At 45.1% G+C, this 19440-nt stretch overlaps 1 protein-coding gene across 2 annotated transcripts in view; it reads right to left on the minus strand.

Moving 5' to 3' along the window:
• Window positions 1-1318: 1318 nt before the first annotated feature.
• tsnare1 (T-SNARE Domain Containing 1) overlaps window positions 1319-19440 on the minus strand; it is a 975066-nt gene continuing 956944 nt past the window's right edge. For both annotated transcript variants that reach the window (XM_038808773.1, XM_038808772.1), the window contains 2 exons: window positions 6754-6874; window positions 1319-1556 (listed from right to left, as the gene is read on the minus strand). In XM_038808773.1, coding sequence (XP_038664701.1) covers window positions 6779-6874 — 96 coding nt within the window. In that variant the 3' untranslated portion in view covers window positions 1319-1556; window positions 6754-6778. The remainder of the gene's footprint in view (window positions 1557-6753; window positions 6875-19440) is intronic.

A 19440-nucleotide genomic window follows, 5' to 3' on the forward strand; every position in this document is an offset into this window, starting at 1 on the left:
ACATCCTTGGCATGGCGGGCATAATGAGACATGGGAGTTGGTTAAGGTGCCGAGCTTGACATGAGTTGGAGGGACAGGAAGAGCCCTAGTGGTTGGTTGGGGGGGCAATCTTGGCATGGGGACAACTTTTTGAACTTAACATTTAAAAGGTTCTCTCATCCAGACTATTTTTCATGACAACTCTGAGGTGCCATGAACCGTGACTCTTTGAAAACCTTTGCAGAGTCGATGAAAATTGCAAAGGACTAGCGCGTGAACATTCCCAATGTAGAACAGGCCAGGTCAGGAATGCAGGGTTTGGGCTCATGACCAAAACAAACCCTCACCCTTTAACTGCACTGTTAAAAATCGAAACACTGGGAATAGGGTCGATAATCCCAAAATGAGGCCCTGGAAGATATTTGCAAAGGTCCGTGGAGGGAAAACCCAATCCAATGTGATTGGTCTCTTTTGTAAATCTGAACACTGAACTTGTACTGATCTCTGAGAAACTTTTTTGGACACAGCAAAGCAACTATTATTAACAACACCTCGGGCTTCCTTTTACTTGACCAATTATAGAACTAACTTTCTCCCCATTAACCAATCAACTTATTTTATTACTTCCAATGAAAGCACATGCATTTGGAGATTTTCAACAAGAACCTGTATTTATATAGCACCTATGACATACTGAAATGTCTCACAGTACTTTGCAATGTAATACAAAATGTGACACCTAATCATAATGACTGAAAGCTTGGTAAAAGAGGTGGAGTTTGAAGGAACATTTTAAACAAGAAAATAAAGATGCAGGGATTGGAAAAGGTTAGGGAGCGAATTCCAGTGCTAAGGGCCTGGCCAGCTGAAAACTCAGCCACCGACATTGGAATGGTTAAAATCGGGATTGCTCAAGTGGGCAGATGAATGAAGTGGGCAGATAAATGAGTTGTGAAGCTGGAGGAGATTAAGGATCCCTGGATGGATTTGAAAACTAGATTGAGAATTGTAAATTGAAGCATGGTTTATAACCCTGTGACAATGGGTTGGCAATTTGGTTTGAGATTGGAGATGGAGAAGGATAAAGGGCATGTTCTTTGATTGTCAAGATATGAGAAGTGCGTTCACCAGCAATCTTTACCGTGGCAACTTTGCCATCGCCTCACCATTACTTATTGACCTACCTCATCATCTTCTATAAGACGATGGTGAAATCTTTAACGATGGTGAAATCTTTCACTGAGGGGCCCTCCTTTAACTTCAGTTTTGTCAATTTTCAAAAGGGCGAGGAACTGGACAATTCTTGGCAGAGAGAAAAGTAAATCACACAAACCACCAAAACATTTAATAATTGGAAATTTTATTACTACTACCCATTTGCGATTATAAAAAATCTGCCTGATAAGTTCCAATCTGTCGTTGTATGTGCAATTCATGATATTTGTTAGTGTGAATGAGTACGTCACCAGGAAACTGTTGTTACAACGAAAATATTTGAATTATTTGGCTTTGCTTTATTCCATTTGATTTCTTCTCTTTCTGCTGTTGGAGAAGCAGGAGTAATAAAACTGGAAACCCTGAAAATAAAACAGAGGCAAATCATTAGCTTACAAGTCCCAGCCTCTTACTGGCATTCTTTACAATGGTGAGAACACACCTGAATTATTGTGCACAGTTTTGGTCTTTGTACCCAAGGAAGAGTGGTCAACCAAGGTCCCAGAAATGAGTCGATTATTTGATGAGGAGAGATTGAGTAGACTGGGCCAACTTCAAATTTAGAAGAACGGGTGGTGATCCCTTTGAAACTTTAAAACAAACACTGAAGGCGTTGACAAGATAGATGCTGGCTGGATGTTTCCCCTTGCTCTGGAATCTAAATCTAAGGGGTCACAGTCACAGAATAGGATGTCCGCCATTTAGGACTAAGATGAGGAGAATTACTGTCACACAAAAACCTGTGGATCTTTGGAGTTCTCTAACCCGAAGGATTGTGGATACGGAATCAAAATAAAGATTGCTGGATTTTTAAATATAATGCGAGCTACGAAATATAAGGATGATGCAGTTGAGGTACAATCCAAGATCGCATTGAATAGTGGAGTAGACTTTTATTTTGTTTTTATAAATTTAGAGTACCCAATTATTATTTTTTTCCAATTAATGAACAATTTAGCGAGGCCAATCCACCTAACCTGCACATCTTTGGGTTGTGGGGGTGAAACCCACGCAGACACGGGGAAAATGTGCAAACTCCACATGGACAGTGACCCAGAGCTGGGATTCGAACACGGGTCCTCAGCGCCGCAGTCCCAGTGTTGACGACTGCGCCACAGTGCTACCCTCTCATAGACTTTTATTATCCTATGTTCTTATGTCATTGCACATTCCTCTTTTGTGGGAAAGAACTGGAAACTGATTACTAACCTATCAAAATGCTTAAGCATTGCGATTTCATAGGTCATTTTTTAATATATTGGGAGTGGGATTTACTGGCTGTTCATGTTGGTGGGAATTCCATCCCATGCCAGCGCCCAGGTTTCCTGGCGACAAAGGGTGCTGTCAACAACGGCGGGACCGTTAAATCCCGTTGGCGGGCTAACTCCCCCGGCAAAAAACACGGGATGGGTTGGTAGGACAATCATATTTATGTTCCAAATACCTGCTGCAGTCAGAAGATCTCAGAGGAAAAGAAAACCCAATTTCCACTGCGGAGGCCAATAATTTTCATTTTTAACCAATACAGAGGAATACTGGGAAGAACAGAATGCTTCACCGAAGAAACAAAGTGAAATGATAAGAGGAGGCCGTGCAGAAAAGAAAATCCAGCTAACAGCTGGAAAAGAAAACACTGTTTGGTACAAGCTAAAAATGAGGAAAAACCTAGTCAAGAAGAGGCCCATTTGATAAGCAACAGGTCGGATTTCCCAGTCCTTCCCACGAGCAAAAGGTGACCCCCTCACAGCAGGTTCCCTGGCGGTAGGATGGATGAACCCTGTCTTAGATACTGGTGGGACCAAATGATCCCACCGGCAGCCCACGGCAAGCTGTCCCCGTCACCGGAAAACACTCAGTTGAGGGGTTGGGGGGTTCAAAATACACCTCAATATCAACGTTATACATATTAAACCTCCATTTGGAAGCCATATAATTTTTTTTCTTTATTGAAATTTTTTTTAAAGAGGATCCAATCCATTTTTTCCAATTAAGGAGCAATTTAGCGTGGGCAATCCACCTACCTTGCACATCTTTGGGTTGTGAGGGCAAAACCCACGCAAACACGGGGAGAAAATGCAAACTCCACACGGACAGTGACCCAGAGCCGGGATCGAATCTGGGACCTCGGCGCCGTGAGGCTGCAATGCTAACCACTGTGCCACCGTGCTGCCCGGAAGCCATATAATTGATTAGATCTTGCTGGAAAATGAACAGTGTGTAAATGATGCTCGTCATTATTATAAGGTACAATTCAGCCAGAAAATTCAGGAGATTAAGAAGTATGGTTTGGGTTACAAATCTCTAGTTGCTTCACACAAAAAGCATCTTGATTTTAGCCTTGCTGTACTCAAGAACTTGGTGGATTTACATATTATTCCCCATTGAACTCACCACAAAAAGTTAAATCTGCTAATTAAGAGTGCTCTCTGAACAATGTGATAACTGTTAACACCGCCAATCTCTAACCCAGCAAGTCAACAACTGTAACACTGAGGTCTCCTTCGTTCAGGTAGTGGATTGTTCCTCAATATTTTCAACAGTGTCAAATTTTCAATGCTACGTTTTCTCTTAATTTTCCTTTCTGCTCCTTTTATCGCCATTTTCTGGCTGGTTCTGATGGTTACAGACCTGAAAATGTTACCTCTGTTCCTCTTGCCACCGATGCTGCCAGACCTGCTGAGTGCTTGCAGCACTTTCAATTTTTATTTGTGAAAGGAGATGTTCCTCAAGAGTCTGAACTGAGGCCTCGGCACTTTTACCACAGAGAGTAGCAACAACAACTTATATTTATGTAGCACTTCTAATGGAATCATGTGTTCCAAGGTAAGTCACAGAAGCATTACAAAAAATAGTATGATACTGAGCTATAGGAGGAGATATTAGGTTAGGCAACTCAAAGCTTGCTAGGTTTTAAGGAGTGTCTCATCGAGTAAGTTGGGGGGGGGGGGGGGGGGGGGGAGGAGAGAGAGAATTGGAAATGTGCAGAGAAAAGAAAATCCAGAGCCTTTGGAGCTGAGGCAATAGGGGAGGAACTAAAATTGGGAATGCTAAATAAAAAGACAGGAGTAGAGAAGCACAGAGATAAAAGGAGCACAGAGTTGAGAGACGTGGTGGATGAAGTAGGGTGTCGTCAGTGCATGTGAAAAATGCTGGTGTCACTAAGGGGCAGTACAAGGATCAGAAATGGGAGGGATTTACAAATAGATACTTGGAGAACACCAGAGGTAATAACTTGGTTTGAAGGAATAGGGAATCATATATTCAAGTTTCCAAAAAAATGCTAAGTACCCACTCCCAGAAATCTTTCAAATCTCAATGCACACGTACAAAAAGTAATGAAAATGGCTGTTAAATATCACCATCTCTCTCAAGAAGTCTGCAATACAAAGACAGGGATGTTATGCTTCAGTTGTACAGAGTCTTGGTGAGACCCAACCTGAAGTAATTTGTTTAGTGTGGTGAATATCGGAATTTCAGGTACATTGTATTGGTATTGTGCAGTAAGGGTTAAAATTAAAATGGCAGAAGCAGAGAATTTTTTCCCCTCTGGTACAGGAATCCAGATCACGAGGGAACTATCTTAAAATGTAAGCCATGAGATTTTGGCATAAAGCAGGAAACATTTTTCACAAAGTGTTGTGGAAAACTACATGGGGACAGGAGTAGGCCATTCAGCCCCTCGAGCCTGTCCTGCCATTTAATGAGATCATGGCTGATCTGAGGCCGAACTTCATATACCTGCCTTTGGCCCATATCCCTTAATATTTTTGCTCAACAAAAGTCTATCTCAGATTTAAAAGTAACAACTGTTCCAGCTTCAACTGCTTTTTGTGGGAGTGAGTTCCAAACCTCTACCACCCTTTCCATAAAAAAGTTCTTTCTAATGGTCTGGCCCTAACTTTTAGACCATGGCCCCAAGTTTTAGAATCTCATACCGGTAGAAATAGTTTACCTTTAGCTACCCAGTCTTTCCCCATTAATATCTTAAATATTTTGATCAGATCACCCCTTAACCTTCTAAATTCTGGCGAAAACATGCCTAATTTGTGTAATCTCTCCTCTTAACTTAGCCCCTGTATTCCTCCTGGGGACGGATGCACGAACCTTAGTCTTTCAGATGTTTAGGTCCAGATCTGGTTGTTAGGCCTTGCTCAGAGTTAGCTTGGGAGCTATGGGAATAAGACCTGTGTATGTAGTTCTTCTTAATTCTATAAACTTCTGATGCATTGATTGATTAATATTTATTGTCACATGTACTAAAGTACAGTGAAAAGTATTTTTCTGCGGCCAAGGGACCATGCACAGTATGTACATAGTAGACAAAAGAATAATCAACAGAATACATTGACAGTGGTGCATCAACAAATAGTGATTGGTTATGGTGCGGAACAAGACCAAACAAGAGCAGCATAGGGCATCTTGAATAGTGTTCTTACAGGGAACAGATCAGTCCAAGGGAGAGTCGTTGAGGAGTCTAACAGCTGTGGGAAGAAGCTGTTCCTATGTCTAGATGTGCGGGTCTTCAGACTTCTGTATCTTCTGCCTGATGGAAGGGTCTGGAAGAGGTTAAAGTCTGGAAGTGAGGGGTCTCTGACAATGCTGTCTGCCTTTCAGAGGCAGTGCGAGGTGTATACAGAATCAATGGTAGGATGGCAAGCTTGTGCGATGCGTTGGGCTGAGTTCACCACACTCTGCAGTTTCTTGCATTTTAACACTGCATTTTAACACAGCCTCATCGATCACCTCGCAATATAACAAACATCATCGACAAAGACTCTGTCTTAAAGACACTCAGTGACTTGACCTTCACAACCTTTTGCGGCAATGAGTTCCACAGATTCACCCACCATCTGGCTGAAGAAATTTCTCCTCATCTCAGTTTTAAAGGATCGTCCCTTCAGTTTGAGGCTGTGCCCTTGGGTTCTAGTTTCTCCTACTAGTGGAAACATCTTTTCCCTGTCCAGTCAATCAATAAGCCTCTCAGTAATCATGTAAGTTTCAATGAGATTCCCCCATCCTTCTAAACTCCATCAAGTGCAGAACCAGAATCCACAACCACTCCTCATATGACAAGCCCTTCATTCACAGGATCATTCTTGTGAACTTCCTCTAGACTCCAAGGCCAGCACATCCGTCCTTAGATATGGCCCCAAAACTGCTCACAATATTCCAAATGGGGTCTGACCAGTACATCCCTGCTCTCGTATTCTATCCTTCTTGAATTGAATTCTAACATTGCATTCGTCATACTTTGTTCTAATTACCATGTCCGTTGTCCAATTTTACACAAAGGGAACCAACCGAAAATGAAAAGATCTATCCCATTATTTGGTCAAGCACAACATTTGAACAGCACGACTTTGCTGTCTTTTCCACAAGAACTTAACACAAGTTCTCAAACTAAAATCCATAGCTCCAAAATCTCACTGAACTCATTATCGAAATTAAATATAGCTTCTGACATGAGCTATATATAACGGCCTGCTTAAATTATAGCTCACATCCTGAAGTAACTTTGCAACTGAGTAAGTTCTTATATGAAATAAACAGAGCCCTTACCTGTAGGTGTATTATTGTCCCACATTCAGTGCTTCACTGAAACCACAATAATGATGATGATGACAGACAAAACAACCACAGCGGCCAGAATGAAGCAGCATTTCATTTTTCGAGCTCTTTTCTAAAAGAAATTAAAAAATAATTATCAGCCACTGTCCATTGTACCCCATGGGATTTTCCATTAAACTCGAATCGCCGTAATTCTAGAAATTTTATGTGAAATCATTGGGGTCTGACAGCAAAGGTGACAGATTTTAGAAGAGCTTTACCCCTCTTTCAATTGGAGTTGAGGCTTTCAGATAGTGTTGTGAAAAGAGGAGCTATTTTAATGGAGATTGAACAATGTTGGTGTGAGGCGTACGTTGCATTTTTCAATCAGTTTTGCAGTATCTGTTTTATATTTACTAGGTTCCTAGATTACACACACACATTTATAATATTTTTGCAGCTATTAACAGAACTCAAGGTTTCTAGGTTGCCTCACTTATCCTTGTCAAAATATAAATTATGATGACCCTCCTTAAAGATTGTGAACACGGAGCTCACACGTAACCTGCAAACAGTGCTTAAAATAAAGAAACAAATTATGGCCTATTCATACTTTTCCGGTGGACCCCATTCTCCAATATGGTTTGATCACATGACTGTTTTCCTGTTTGTATTTGCAGGTACGATAATACTGGAATCTAACTTTTGTACCTCAACGAAGCCTTCACCTGCCTTTGCTGCCATCCAAAATGTATCTGTTAAGATGGTGCAGGCACAAATATACATGAGGAGGGTGACTAACACATTGCTGCAATGTTAATCTTCTTGACAGATGCCGGGAATTTATTTGCATTCTCACACCAGTAGAAGTCAAACACAATTTTGGAACAAATGTTATTCCTGTAAAGTCGGATTGTCATTAAGCATCCCAGGAGATTAGGGAAAAGGTATTTACATTTTAATTTCTTGGGACCTTAAGCGCGTGTATTCAGCATTCCACCTGTCAAAAGTCTCAATTTGAGAAAATTATAAATCTATTCATTGCTTCAAAATAAATCCCAAGCAAGGACTCCAACCCATGATCATCTCTTCTGTCATTACCAACTAATTATTAAATCATTTCAGGGCAGAGCTGGCAGCATCTCTTCGGGCGCAACTAAGGCAGTTCCAGCTTAACAGGCCATATGCTTAGGAGAGATGCAAGCGGTGGCCAGCAGTAACCCGTGGTCATAATGTGGAACCAGAATGATTGTGTACTTACATTTTGATTCCAAATTCAAGTATTCTTTTTTACATTTACCTTTTTGGTGAATCCTCACAGTGGTCTGTTTAACGATTGTTGCTTAGGCCACATGTTGGCGGTTTTGCCAACGTTTCTAGGTTCAGGCCAAACCAATTTGTTGAAGGAAGTATTTAAGCAGGGATTAGGCCTCTTCCTGACACATGGAGGGGCCCTAACATCTGACTTGAGCTCTGTAAACTTTGTTTGATGCCTGTACACGATGATGGACAATGCACATTCGGCATAGATACTTTCCACCACTTTGGATGATTTGTCGTCCTTTCCCTGCCTTTGAAATGAGCATGCTATTGAACTGCTGGGCCAACAAGTGACAGACTTTAAATGACAGCTTTAAATGACAAAACAACTTGATGACAACTTGATGAGAAACTTATAAAAACTTAATGAAAGTAACATTTCACCAGCATTTCTTCCGACGGTATTCAATGTCAATATACGTTAAAGGTCAAAGTGAAAGCTGCTTAATTCAGGTGAATGATGTTTCTCCAGTAATCAGTTTGACTGTGTCGGGAGAACTTTGGCTGGATTTTCCGTTTGGTGTTGGTGTAGCGACTGAAGCTGGCCACTTCCCGACATAAAATGGAACATTGAGTTGCATGCAGGGAAAACTGGACAAGGGCAGAAAGGCAAGCAGGTTACAGAACCTCTCTGTGGATTCTGTCTGTGAAGAAACCAGACAGCATGGAAAATAACAAGTTTGCATACAAATTGAGCGATTCCCGGTGATTCCCGGGCACAATGGACACAACAATTAGCTGCAATAAAATCATTCTATAGCAGGTCAGACTTATCGGCGCCAACGGAGTCTGAAACAAAAGGACACAAACAAGTTAGAAAGAACCGCCCCACGATCGAGGAACAGCCTCAGTATTGGGGGATTCATATCAATCGATTGGGATGAGACCCAATCGATTGCCAGTGAGTTAGGGGTCCGCCCAAAAGGGCGCGAAGCCCCTGGGACCTATAAAAGTAAGGTCCCAAGACGAATTTGCTCTCTTAGCCGGCCCTCCCAGCAGAAAACCTTGGCAGCAGCTCTCCAGGAACTTGAACGTGAGAAGGAGAGGCCTGGCCAATTGCTGCACCAACAAGTAAGTGTCATAAAATGCCCGCTACGAGAATAGACACTCCTGACCCCTTTAGTCCACACCAACTGGAAGCCTGCAGATCCAGGACAGAGCAAGAGGCCATTGTTCCCTGATCCGGCAGTTCCCTTATTCCAGATAAGTATTGGCCTAGTAGTGGTAGGAATAGTTTAGTCTTAGTATTATATGCATGAGAAGTAAATAACTGTGTAATAATAAACGTGTCTTGTTTGAACTTACTAACTGGTGTATTGAATCATTGATCTGAACCTGAACTTGAACCTCGTGGTGGTATCATAAAGATACCTGGCGACTCTAGAGCTTAGGAATAAAACAGAGCCAATTGAGTGTTAACACACTCACCCAGAACGAGCAACTTTGGGACTAAACTCTGGGCAGCACGGTAGCATGGTGGTTAGCATAAATGCTTCACAGCTCCAGGGTCCCAGGTTCGATTCCCGGCTGGGTCACTGTCTGTGTGGAGTCTGCACGTCCTCCCCGTGTGTGCGTGGGTTTCCTCCGGGTGCTCCGGTTTCCTCCCATAGTCCAAAGATGTGCGGGTTAGGTGGATTGGCCATGCTAAATTGCCCGTAGTGTCCTAAAAAGTAAGGTTAATGGGGGGATTGTTGGGTTACGGGTATAGGGTGGATACGTGGGTTTGAGTTGGGTGATCATTGCTCGGCACAACATCGAGGGCCGAAGGGCCTGTTCTGTGCTGTACTGTTCTATGTTCTATGTTAAATGCAGATCCTGACCTCCCACTGGGTTGGGAATAGTCACTCAACAATGGACGACTGACCACTTAATGGCCAGAGGCCTCAAACACCAGGGCCAGTAGCACGGGTTCAATTCCTGTATCAGCTTACCCGAACAGGCGCCAGAATGTGGCGACAAGGGGCTTTTCACAGTAACTTCATACTTGTGACAATAAAAGGTTATTATTATTACAGGGGTTGGTTTAGCACAGTGGGCTGAACAGCTGGCTTGTAATGTCAAAGGCAGCAGCGCGGGTTCAATTCTCGTACCGGCGTCCCTGAACAGGCGCCGGAATGTGGTGACTAGGGGCTTTTCACAGTAACTTCATTGAAGCCTACTTGTGACAATAAGCAATTATTATCATTATTATTATTATTACACCGTCCTTAGTGGGCTCATGACACTGCAGTGTCAATATGAAGTCTGTCAGCATGGGGAGAGGGGGAGTGGGGGAGAAGAGAGAGAGAGAGACAGACATACAGACAAAATGGAGCTCCCTGTTGTGTTTTGTGTTCTTGTCCAGCAATGAATCTACATAACTACTGGTGACTTAGCCAGAATTTAGGTTTAGAAATGTACACGTGTAAGGTAATGATCAGATACAGACCAAGTTATCATAGAGTTACATTAGACTCTCCTGGATCTACCCTTATGTGCGACTGTCCTCATATACGCCTTACAACCCTCTGCTGGTAGCCGGATGTCATCTAACGTATATCTGATGCCACATTCCCCTCTGCTGGATGGCTGCAACTATGGCCCAATGGCATGAGGGGTATGGAGGAGGTGCTGCAATGGGATGAAACTTTGAACTGCTCCATTTAACTAGCAATGTTTTAACTGCAGTGTGGGGCTGTAATAGGCCTGGGAACTAGCCAAATTGGCTACTCAGTGAGCAGCCATCTCACCTCCACCCAGGTTTATTTCAAAATGCCTCCAGGTTGGAGCTGTGTTGGCAAATAAATAGGCTAGTGACAGGAAAGTCTGGGTCGACCTTCAGCCATCAGGCCTCAGAAACCCTGCCCATTCAATTAAATAAATGCAACGTAACAAATGTCACAAAGAACACTGAATTGACCCAAGTACAGCAAAATGCACTAATTGCCCCAATAAGAGGTTTTGGATTCTCGTAACATTGAATTAAGGTTTGTAAGATCTGTAGTTCCATGTGACTTCTGGCTAAGCTTCAAATATCACATTCTATCCACCACCAAGACCAATGAATCCACTTGCAAACATCACCTGTGTTCAGCTCTGCTGAATCGGGACATAAGAGCTAATACTCTTATTCGTACACGATATATCTAGACGCAGTTTCTTCTAAAGATTTCTTGTTGGCCCTACAAATCTGAATGCCTAGTACATTCCTTCCCGAAATCTCACAGGCCTCATGTTGCCCAGAGTTAGAAATCAGGGTTACTGTATACAGCCTGGGCTGCATTACCTGGTGAAACCAAAAAGCTCCTGAAATGTTAAATCTACTGTAGAGTTGGTGTGAGGGGGAAGCTGTGAATGCAAAGTAGTAACAGTATTAAGGTAACGTATTATCCTCTCAAATAACTGACAATTCATTGCCGTAATTACACGTGGGTCAATAGGAAGAGGTCATTGAGGAGGCAGACGTGTTTTACATCCCTCGTGAGGTTATGTTTGATGCTCCACTTCTTTGATGAATGTGTTCCAGTGAAACTCTGTTCCATCGTGCAGCTTGCAAATCCTTTCCTCCTACTCGGCATACGTGACGGAACGTTATTTGTTCAGAAAAAGTAAGATTTAAAAATCAAAAAACGTTTTGGTCACTGTTGTTGAACTGTAGCCACGAATTGTGGCCGTCTCTTCAGAATTTGAATTGTTCGGGTGAATTTGTTACAAGTTGGGTGCGCAGGTAGGAAACGCAGAGAGAGCAATTGTGCTTAATTGCTTTTATACTCAAGAGCACTGGCTATAGAAATAAGGAAGTGTTGTTAGACATCTGCAAGGTATTGTTCAACTTATGGCCTCAGCTGCCCAGGGAAAGTGGTATTTGACCTGCTCCCTGACCCAAGCCAGTTCTTGCACAGATGGTACGACAATTTTTGGGCAGGAAACTCCAGGGCCTGGATTTTCATGGAATTCAGCTGAGTCAGGAGACCTTTACCACCATTCCTGTTGCCAGGAATTTTTGTTGGCCCAGGATAAGGATATGGATACCAAATGGCCACACCCTTGTGTGGTGAATGTGATTCACACCGGATTATAACCTGTATATACATGTGTCTATATTGTAAGTGTAGTTGCACTATCTGACCTCCAGGGGGAGTAGCTCTGGGAATGCTTGAGTGTTGTACGGGGCTCCTCCCTTGGCTCCGCCCAGGACCTCCCCTGGGAGCTGCTGTATAAAGATCAGTGCCACAGGGTCAGCCGGCCAGTTCACCGAAATTTCAACAGCTAACAGGCTGGCTCTGTTGTAAGTATATTAAAACCGCTATTCTAATCCTACAAGCACGTGTCCTTAGAATTGTTGGTTCCAACACCTTGCCAGCTCCATTGTTAGGATCTTTGAAAGTGGAAACACGTATTGTGAACGTGATTCACAAAGCACAAGGGATCTCTCACTTCAGAAGTAAAGGTATTGAGTACAAAAACAGGGAGGTTGCGTTGGACCTTTATGAAGCTCTGACTAAGAAAGATGTGCAGGACTTTGAGAGGGTGCAGAGGAGATTTGCCAGAATATTCCCAAGGATAAGGAAATTTAGTGACAAGGATCGGTTGGAGACAGGGAGGTTGTTCTCCCCATGAGCAAAGGACATTGTGAGGAGGTTTGATGGAGATGTGCAAGATTAGGACAGGTTTAGATAAGACAGTCAAGGGAAAACTGATTCCATTAACTGATGTTATGAGGACTAAGACAAAAACATTAGATTTTTGGCAAGAGATTCAAGAAAGGGTTGTGAGGAAGAACCTTTATTCAGGTAGTGAGTTGTAACGATCTGGAACACACTGCCTAAGAGCGTGGTCAAAAGGGAGATGATCAATGATGTCAAAAGGAAATTGAACGGGTACTTGAAAGAAAAAAACTTCCAGGCTATGGGTGCAAAGAGGAGCAAAAGGGCTGACTGGATTCCTGAATAGCACAGTGGAATCAACTTGATGGGCCGAATGGCCTCCTTTTGTGTTGTAATGACTCTACGAGTCACAAGGGAATTAAGATTGAACCTAATCCTGCTCTCATCTAATGTTCCCAGACACACTTCCCAGTGGGAATCATTCCATAAATAATCGGAAGAGGAATGCTGGTGAATTTGATTGTTCACCTTCAAGTTCAGTGACCAAATTGAGAGCAGTGGATCAAACACAGACAAGAACTAAGTGAACCTCTTCTGGTCATTCTTCTTGGCTGTGTGATACCATGATAAGAGGTAAACAGACTTTACCCACTGGAGAGGAAATCAAACCTATTTACATTGGATAGATGGAATCTCGTTAATAGGCTAACCAATCGGTTGTGAAAATTAAAATGTGAAATGCCACCAATGTAGTGAGTTAAGCATTACTATCGATAACTAAGCAATAAGCGACCAATGGTATTTAGCCGTAAATTATAAAAGCAAGCCTTGAAATTGGAACAGGCCCACGCACTCTCAAGAGATTTCAATTGTTCCAGGACATTTACTTGCTTACTACGCTTATATCATTGCTGGGACTATCTCATGCAAAATTCATCCTTCTGCCCATCTCATGTCTACACATGTTACTAACTCCATTATTTCTCCACCTTTCCCTCATGGGGAGTGTAAGAAAGCAGGCCCCCCCCAAAAAAAATTTTTTTCCAAGTCACAGAACCAGATGAATTTTGGAAAAAGAGATGGAGGGGAGTTGGTGGTGTAGTAATACTGAGCTGGTGACCTAGAGGCCCAGGCTCATGCCCTGGGTACTTCAATTCGAATCCCACCTTTGCAACTGGTGGAATTGGAATTCAATTAATAATTATAACACATTGAATGCAAAGCTAGTCTCAGTAATGGTGACCATGGCTGGCAGCACTGTTGTGCAGTGGTTAGCACTGCTGCTTCACGGCGCTGAGGTCCCAGGTTCAATCCCAGCTCTGGGTCACTGTCTGTCTGGAGTTTGCACATTCACCCCGTGTTTGCGTGGGTTTCGCCCTCACAACCCAAAGATGTGCAGGGCAGGTGGATTGGCCATGCTAAATTGCCCCTTAATTGGAAAAACTGAACTGGGTATTTTTATAAAGTAATGGTGACCATGAAACAACCATCGTTGTTGTAATAAGTCATAATAAGTGACGGACTCTTAACTGCCCTCTAAAATGGTCAGGAAAGCCACTCAGTCCAAGGGCAATTAGGGATGGGGAACAAATGCTGGCCTTGCCAGTGGTGCTCACATCCTAGGAAAGAATAAAGAAAGGACAGATAAAGGGACACAAGGGAAATTATGGAGTTAGAACAAAGGAAGAGAAAGACAGGAAAAAGAGGACAATAGAACAGACCAAAAACTTACTTATGCCACTTGTGTGTCTCACATGACGTACTCAATGTGTAGCCTTTAGCCGTGTTCATGTTCTTACTGTTAGATGATGTCTCAGGTGTATACTTGTTGACTGAAAATCTCATAGCTTACATTTATCCAAGGATGACAGCTCTGTATATATTGGTCTTCAAAAGATTGATAGCTACAGTCCCAGAATTGCAGCCAGCCATTACTTACACATTTTTGTTGTCTTTTATTGATGCTGCCTGTGTTGGTGGATAGCTCAGTTGACAGTACATTTCCCTCTAAATCAGATAATGTATTGCAATCGTCCTGAACTTCTATCTAAGCATGAAAACACCTGAAGTAAGTACTGCCTGTGAAAAGGAATCAGCTGTGTCTGAATTATAGGAAAGGCAGTAATTGAGTTACAGCACAGTCTGTTTTGTGACAGACCTCACCAAATATTTGTATGGTAGCTAATGGAGGCAGATGGGGTCTCGCCTGCGAGCTGGAAAGCCAGGAAGAGCTCTGCATCGTCTTATTTCAGGAAGATCCACTGTATTAAGCATCTGTTAAGCACTGACAACTGTCTACTGGTCAAAACCCCAAGTTGATTGAAACCATTCAGCCCATTGAGTCTACACTGACCCTCTGAAAAAGCACCCTACCTAGGTCTAGTTCCCTACCCTAGCCCCGTAATCCCACGTAACCCGCACATCTTTGGACTGTGGAAGAAACCAGAGCACTCGGAGGAAACACACACAGGCAGGGGGAGAACGTGCAAACTCCACACAGATATCTGAAGCAAGACATACCTGCATTTATCCTTTGGATCAAGGAATGGCAAACAGGAAGTCACTCACACGTAGTAATAATAATAATCTTTATTAGTGAAAATGAATGAAAATCGCTTATTGTCACGAGTAGGCTTCACTGAAGCTACAGTGAAAAGCCCCTAGTCGCCACATTCCGGCACCTGTTCAGGGAGGCTGTCACGAGTAGGCTTACATTAACACTGCAATGAAGTTACTGTGAGAATTCCCTTGTCGCCTCACTCCGGCGCCTGTTTGGGTACACTGAAGGAGAATTCAGAATGTTCAATTCACCTAACAAGCACGTCTTTCGGGACTTGTGGAAGGAAACGGCAGCATCTGGAGGAAGCCCAGGCAGAAACGGGGAGAACATGCAGATATTGACCCAAACCGGGAATCGAACCAGTGGCCTTAGTGCAACAGTGCTAACCACTGTGCTACTCTGCCGCCCTGTGTTCATGACAAATCTCGTCCTGTTAGATGGCAGGCTTTGACCGGCCATGGCAACGGTCCTTGTTAAATATGTTTCGGACAGGCCAGGGCAGCATGCTGGCACAGTGGTTAGCAATGTTGCTTCACAGCTCCAGGTCCCCAGGTTCAATTCCCGGCTTGGGTCACTGTTTGTGCGGAGTCTGCAAGTTGTCCCCTTGTTTGCGTCGGTTTTCTCAGAAGGCTCTGGTTTCCTCCCATTAGTCGCTACTAGGTGGATTGGCCAGGCTAAATTGTCCTTCAGTGTCCAAAATTATTAGGTGAGGTTACTGGGTTATGGGGATAGGGTGGAGATGAGGGTTTAAGTAGGGTGCTCTTTCCAAGGGCCGGTGCAGACTTGATGGGCCGAACAGCCTCCTTCTGCACTGTAAAGTCTATGATTCTATGGTTCTGTGCAGCCAACCTCCACTCGGACCTCAGTACAAACCTCCTATGGACTCGTGGAAAGACACAAGCAATGCTGCACATTACCCAGGAGTGCACTCTCTACAGGCTAAGTGGCAGACTAATCATTTTAAATTCAGAAAATGAGGAGGCCATCATGTGGCTTTGGGGATTTGTGTTGGTTGAATAAATAATAAAGGGCACAAACTGAGCAGTGGTGACCCTTTCCCAGGATCAAAGGTCCGAGGGGTGGGAGTCCTGCCCCTGAGAATTCCAGTCAATCAGAAACCAGCAGCTGCCATTGCAGACAGCACCATTGTGGAGGCGACTGGTAATCCTGCACCCTGTCCAGGCCCAGGCACAGTGAGTGACCTCAAACTACAGGTGATGGTTGGAGCTGGAATTGCGGGGAGGGGGTTTCAGGGTGGAGGGGGGGGGGTTTCAAAAGCAAGGGTCGGGGGGGGGGGGGGGGGGGGGTGGTGGCTCTCAGTCCCCTTCCCAATGCCAGATCCCTTGATCAGGCACCAAGGGCGGGGTTCTCTCAGCCCGGGGCCGAGGAATCCCCGCAATCGGCGCGAATCACCCCATGCCGACCCGTCATCAGCATGCGATTCTCCGCAGAGTGGAGAAACAGCAACATTGGCGCCGGCATGGTTGGCACGCCGCCGGTCGATGGCCGCTCTACGTGGCCGGCCCACCGATTCTCGGCCCGGCGCCGTCCACATCTGCTCTCAGCCGGCGGGAACTCGGCGTGGAAGGGTCGGGGGCGGCCTGTGGGGGAGGTGGGGGGGGCCTGACTCGGGGTGGGGGGGCCTCCGATGTGGCCTAGCCCGCAATCGGGGCCCACCAAATCGGCGGGCCGGCCTCTCTGACTCGGGCCCTCCTTTCTTCCGCAACGACCCCTGTAGTCCTGCGCCATGTTGCATCAGGATCGGCGCATTGACGGAAGCCACTGCGCATGCACGTGTTGCCGCCGGTGCCACTGCGCATGTATGGATCCCGCGGCGCCCAGTTCGCGCCGGGATCAGCAGTTGGAGCAGCGTGAACTGCTCCAGTGCCGTGCGGGCCAGGATTGCTGATCCTGAGGCCATATTGACGCCGTCAAGAATGGCAATGGCGTGTCCAACAGCATCAACACTTAGCCTCAGGATCACAGAATCCCGCCCCCAATGTCTTTTCCATTTTGTGGGATCCAGGCCAGATTGCAGGGGACCATGTAAACAAATGGGCAATATGAAACAGACTTCAGGGAGGCTACCCAGAAGCATTCGCAGACTTTTGAAAGTGGGTAGAGTTCGACTTGATGGGGTACGCATTGGGAGGGGTAGGCTTCTCGCAGACATATTGATATTAAAACTAAGGAACAGAAGGTTGTTCGGATGTAAAGAGGCTGGAGGAGAAGGGAAGACAGAAAGTAAATTACATGAAACCAAAGGATCCCCTGAGGAACACTCTCCGGTAAGTGATGGGAACAGGAAGTCAAAGACACTTGGGTCTCAAGGAGGGAACTCGCATTCCGATCACAAAGGAGTTTGGACACCTTGCCTGAGAGTGAGAAAAAACCTAGAAGAAGGGAGTGCAGGGGAAGTCCCAACTTGAGCGGTGAGGTGTGAGAAACACCAATGAAGGTGCTTCACAGGGTTACAGTATTGGGGGCTGTGTGTCCGTGGAAGGGGTAGCCAGCACGGTAGCGCAGTGGTTAGCGCCAGGATCCCAGTTTCGATTCCCGGTTTGAGTCAGTCTGTGCGGAGTCTGCACGTTCTCCCTATGTCTGCGTGAGTTTCCTCCGGGTGTTCCAGTTTGCTCCCACAAGTCCCGAAAGACGTGCTGTTAGGTCATTTGGACATTCTGAATTCTCCCTCAGTGTACCGAACAGGCGCCGGAGTGTGGCGACTCGGGGCTTTTCACAGTAACTTCATTGAACATAGAGCATACAGTGCAGAAGGAGGCCATTCGGCCCATCAAGTCTGCAACGACCCACTTAAGCCCTCACATCCACCCTATCCCTGTAACCCAATAACCCCTCCTAACATTTTTGGTCACTAAGGGCAATTTAGCATGGCCAATCCACCTAACCTGCATGTCTTTGGACTGTGGGAGGAAACTGGAGCACCCGGAGGAAACCCACGCAGACACGGGGAGAATGTGCAGACTCCGCACAGACAGTGTCCCAGCGGGGAATCGAACCTGGGACCCTGGAGCTGTGAAGCCACCATGCTATTCACTTGTGCTACTGTGCTGCTCCAATGTTAATATAAGCATACTTGTGATAATAATAAACGATTATGATTCAGATTATTATTAAAATACCCAGAACTCCAATGAGGATGCTGCGCTCACCCTGAGTATTTGAACTCAGTTAGTAGGATGAATAGGGTTGACGGTGTGCCAATGCCTGGGTGGAAGGGAAGAAGAGGCGCTTCAGAGTACATACAGGGGCTTCTCTTATGGTGGAACACACCCTGGGCCTAATGTATTCATGATCAAGCAGGACTGAATGGATTCACTGAGTACAAACAGGCTAGATTTTCAGGTGGTGTGTGAAAAGTGAATGGAAATTCACATTTCTTAGATGGAATAAGGAGGTGTGCTGGGATCTGACTGTATGCAGAATATAATATGAAACCTTGGTAATAACTGTTTGTGGAGTAGTGCAGAGGAAGTAAGCAAAGGAACGTCCCAGCGATAAAGAGAAAGAGATTAAATGGTGGGCGGAACTTTCTCTTTTTTGCACCAACTGCTGGCTGAGGCGCAGCCGACCTCTCTCGTCATGTCACACTGTGCAGTGCTCTGTGCAGTGAAAAGCTTTGGCTGGAGGAGCAGGGCCTGTAAAAGCTGGCAACACCAGGAATCCCAAGATTGGGATACCTTTTGTAAAGGGTGCCCCAGTCTCTGATAAAAAAAGCAGGAATCCCACCCCCCCCCCACATGGAGACCCCCACAGAACTCCCACCCCACACCCTCCCATTGGCAACCCCCAACCCAAACAGCTCCCACCACGTACGCACCCTCCCGACACCCTATCCCCAGAGAAAAGGGGAGACCCCCCTCTCCCCATAACTTGGCATGCACCCCACCTCCCCGCCCCCCTGCAATGACTATTCTTCCCTGTGTGCCCCCAACGGGTTCCCTCTGCCTGATTCAGTCAGCGAGGAGGGTGATCCAAATGTGGTGGAAGGGGAAGCATTTGGAAGGGTAAGCTTATAATATTCTGATTCATTTAAATGAGGTACCATAGAAACCATACAGCGCAGAAGATGGCCATTCAGCTCAGAGTCTGCACCGACCCTCAGAGAGAGCACTCTGCCATGACACACTCCCACACCCTAGCCCGCGCATTGATCACAGCTAATCCACTTAACCTGCACATTTTTGGACTGTGGGAGGAAACCGGAGCACCCGG

Source organism: Scyliorhinus canicula, chromosome 10 (genome assembly GCF_902713615.1).
Source record: "Scyliorhinus canicula chromosome 10, sScyCan1.1, whole genome shotgun sequence".
Classification (NCBI taxonomy): domain Eukaryota; kingdom Metazoa; phylum Chordata; class Chondrichthyes; order Carcharhiniformes; family Scyliorhinidae; genus Scyliorhinus; species Scyliorhinus canicula.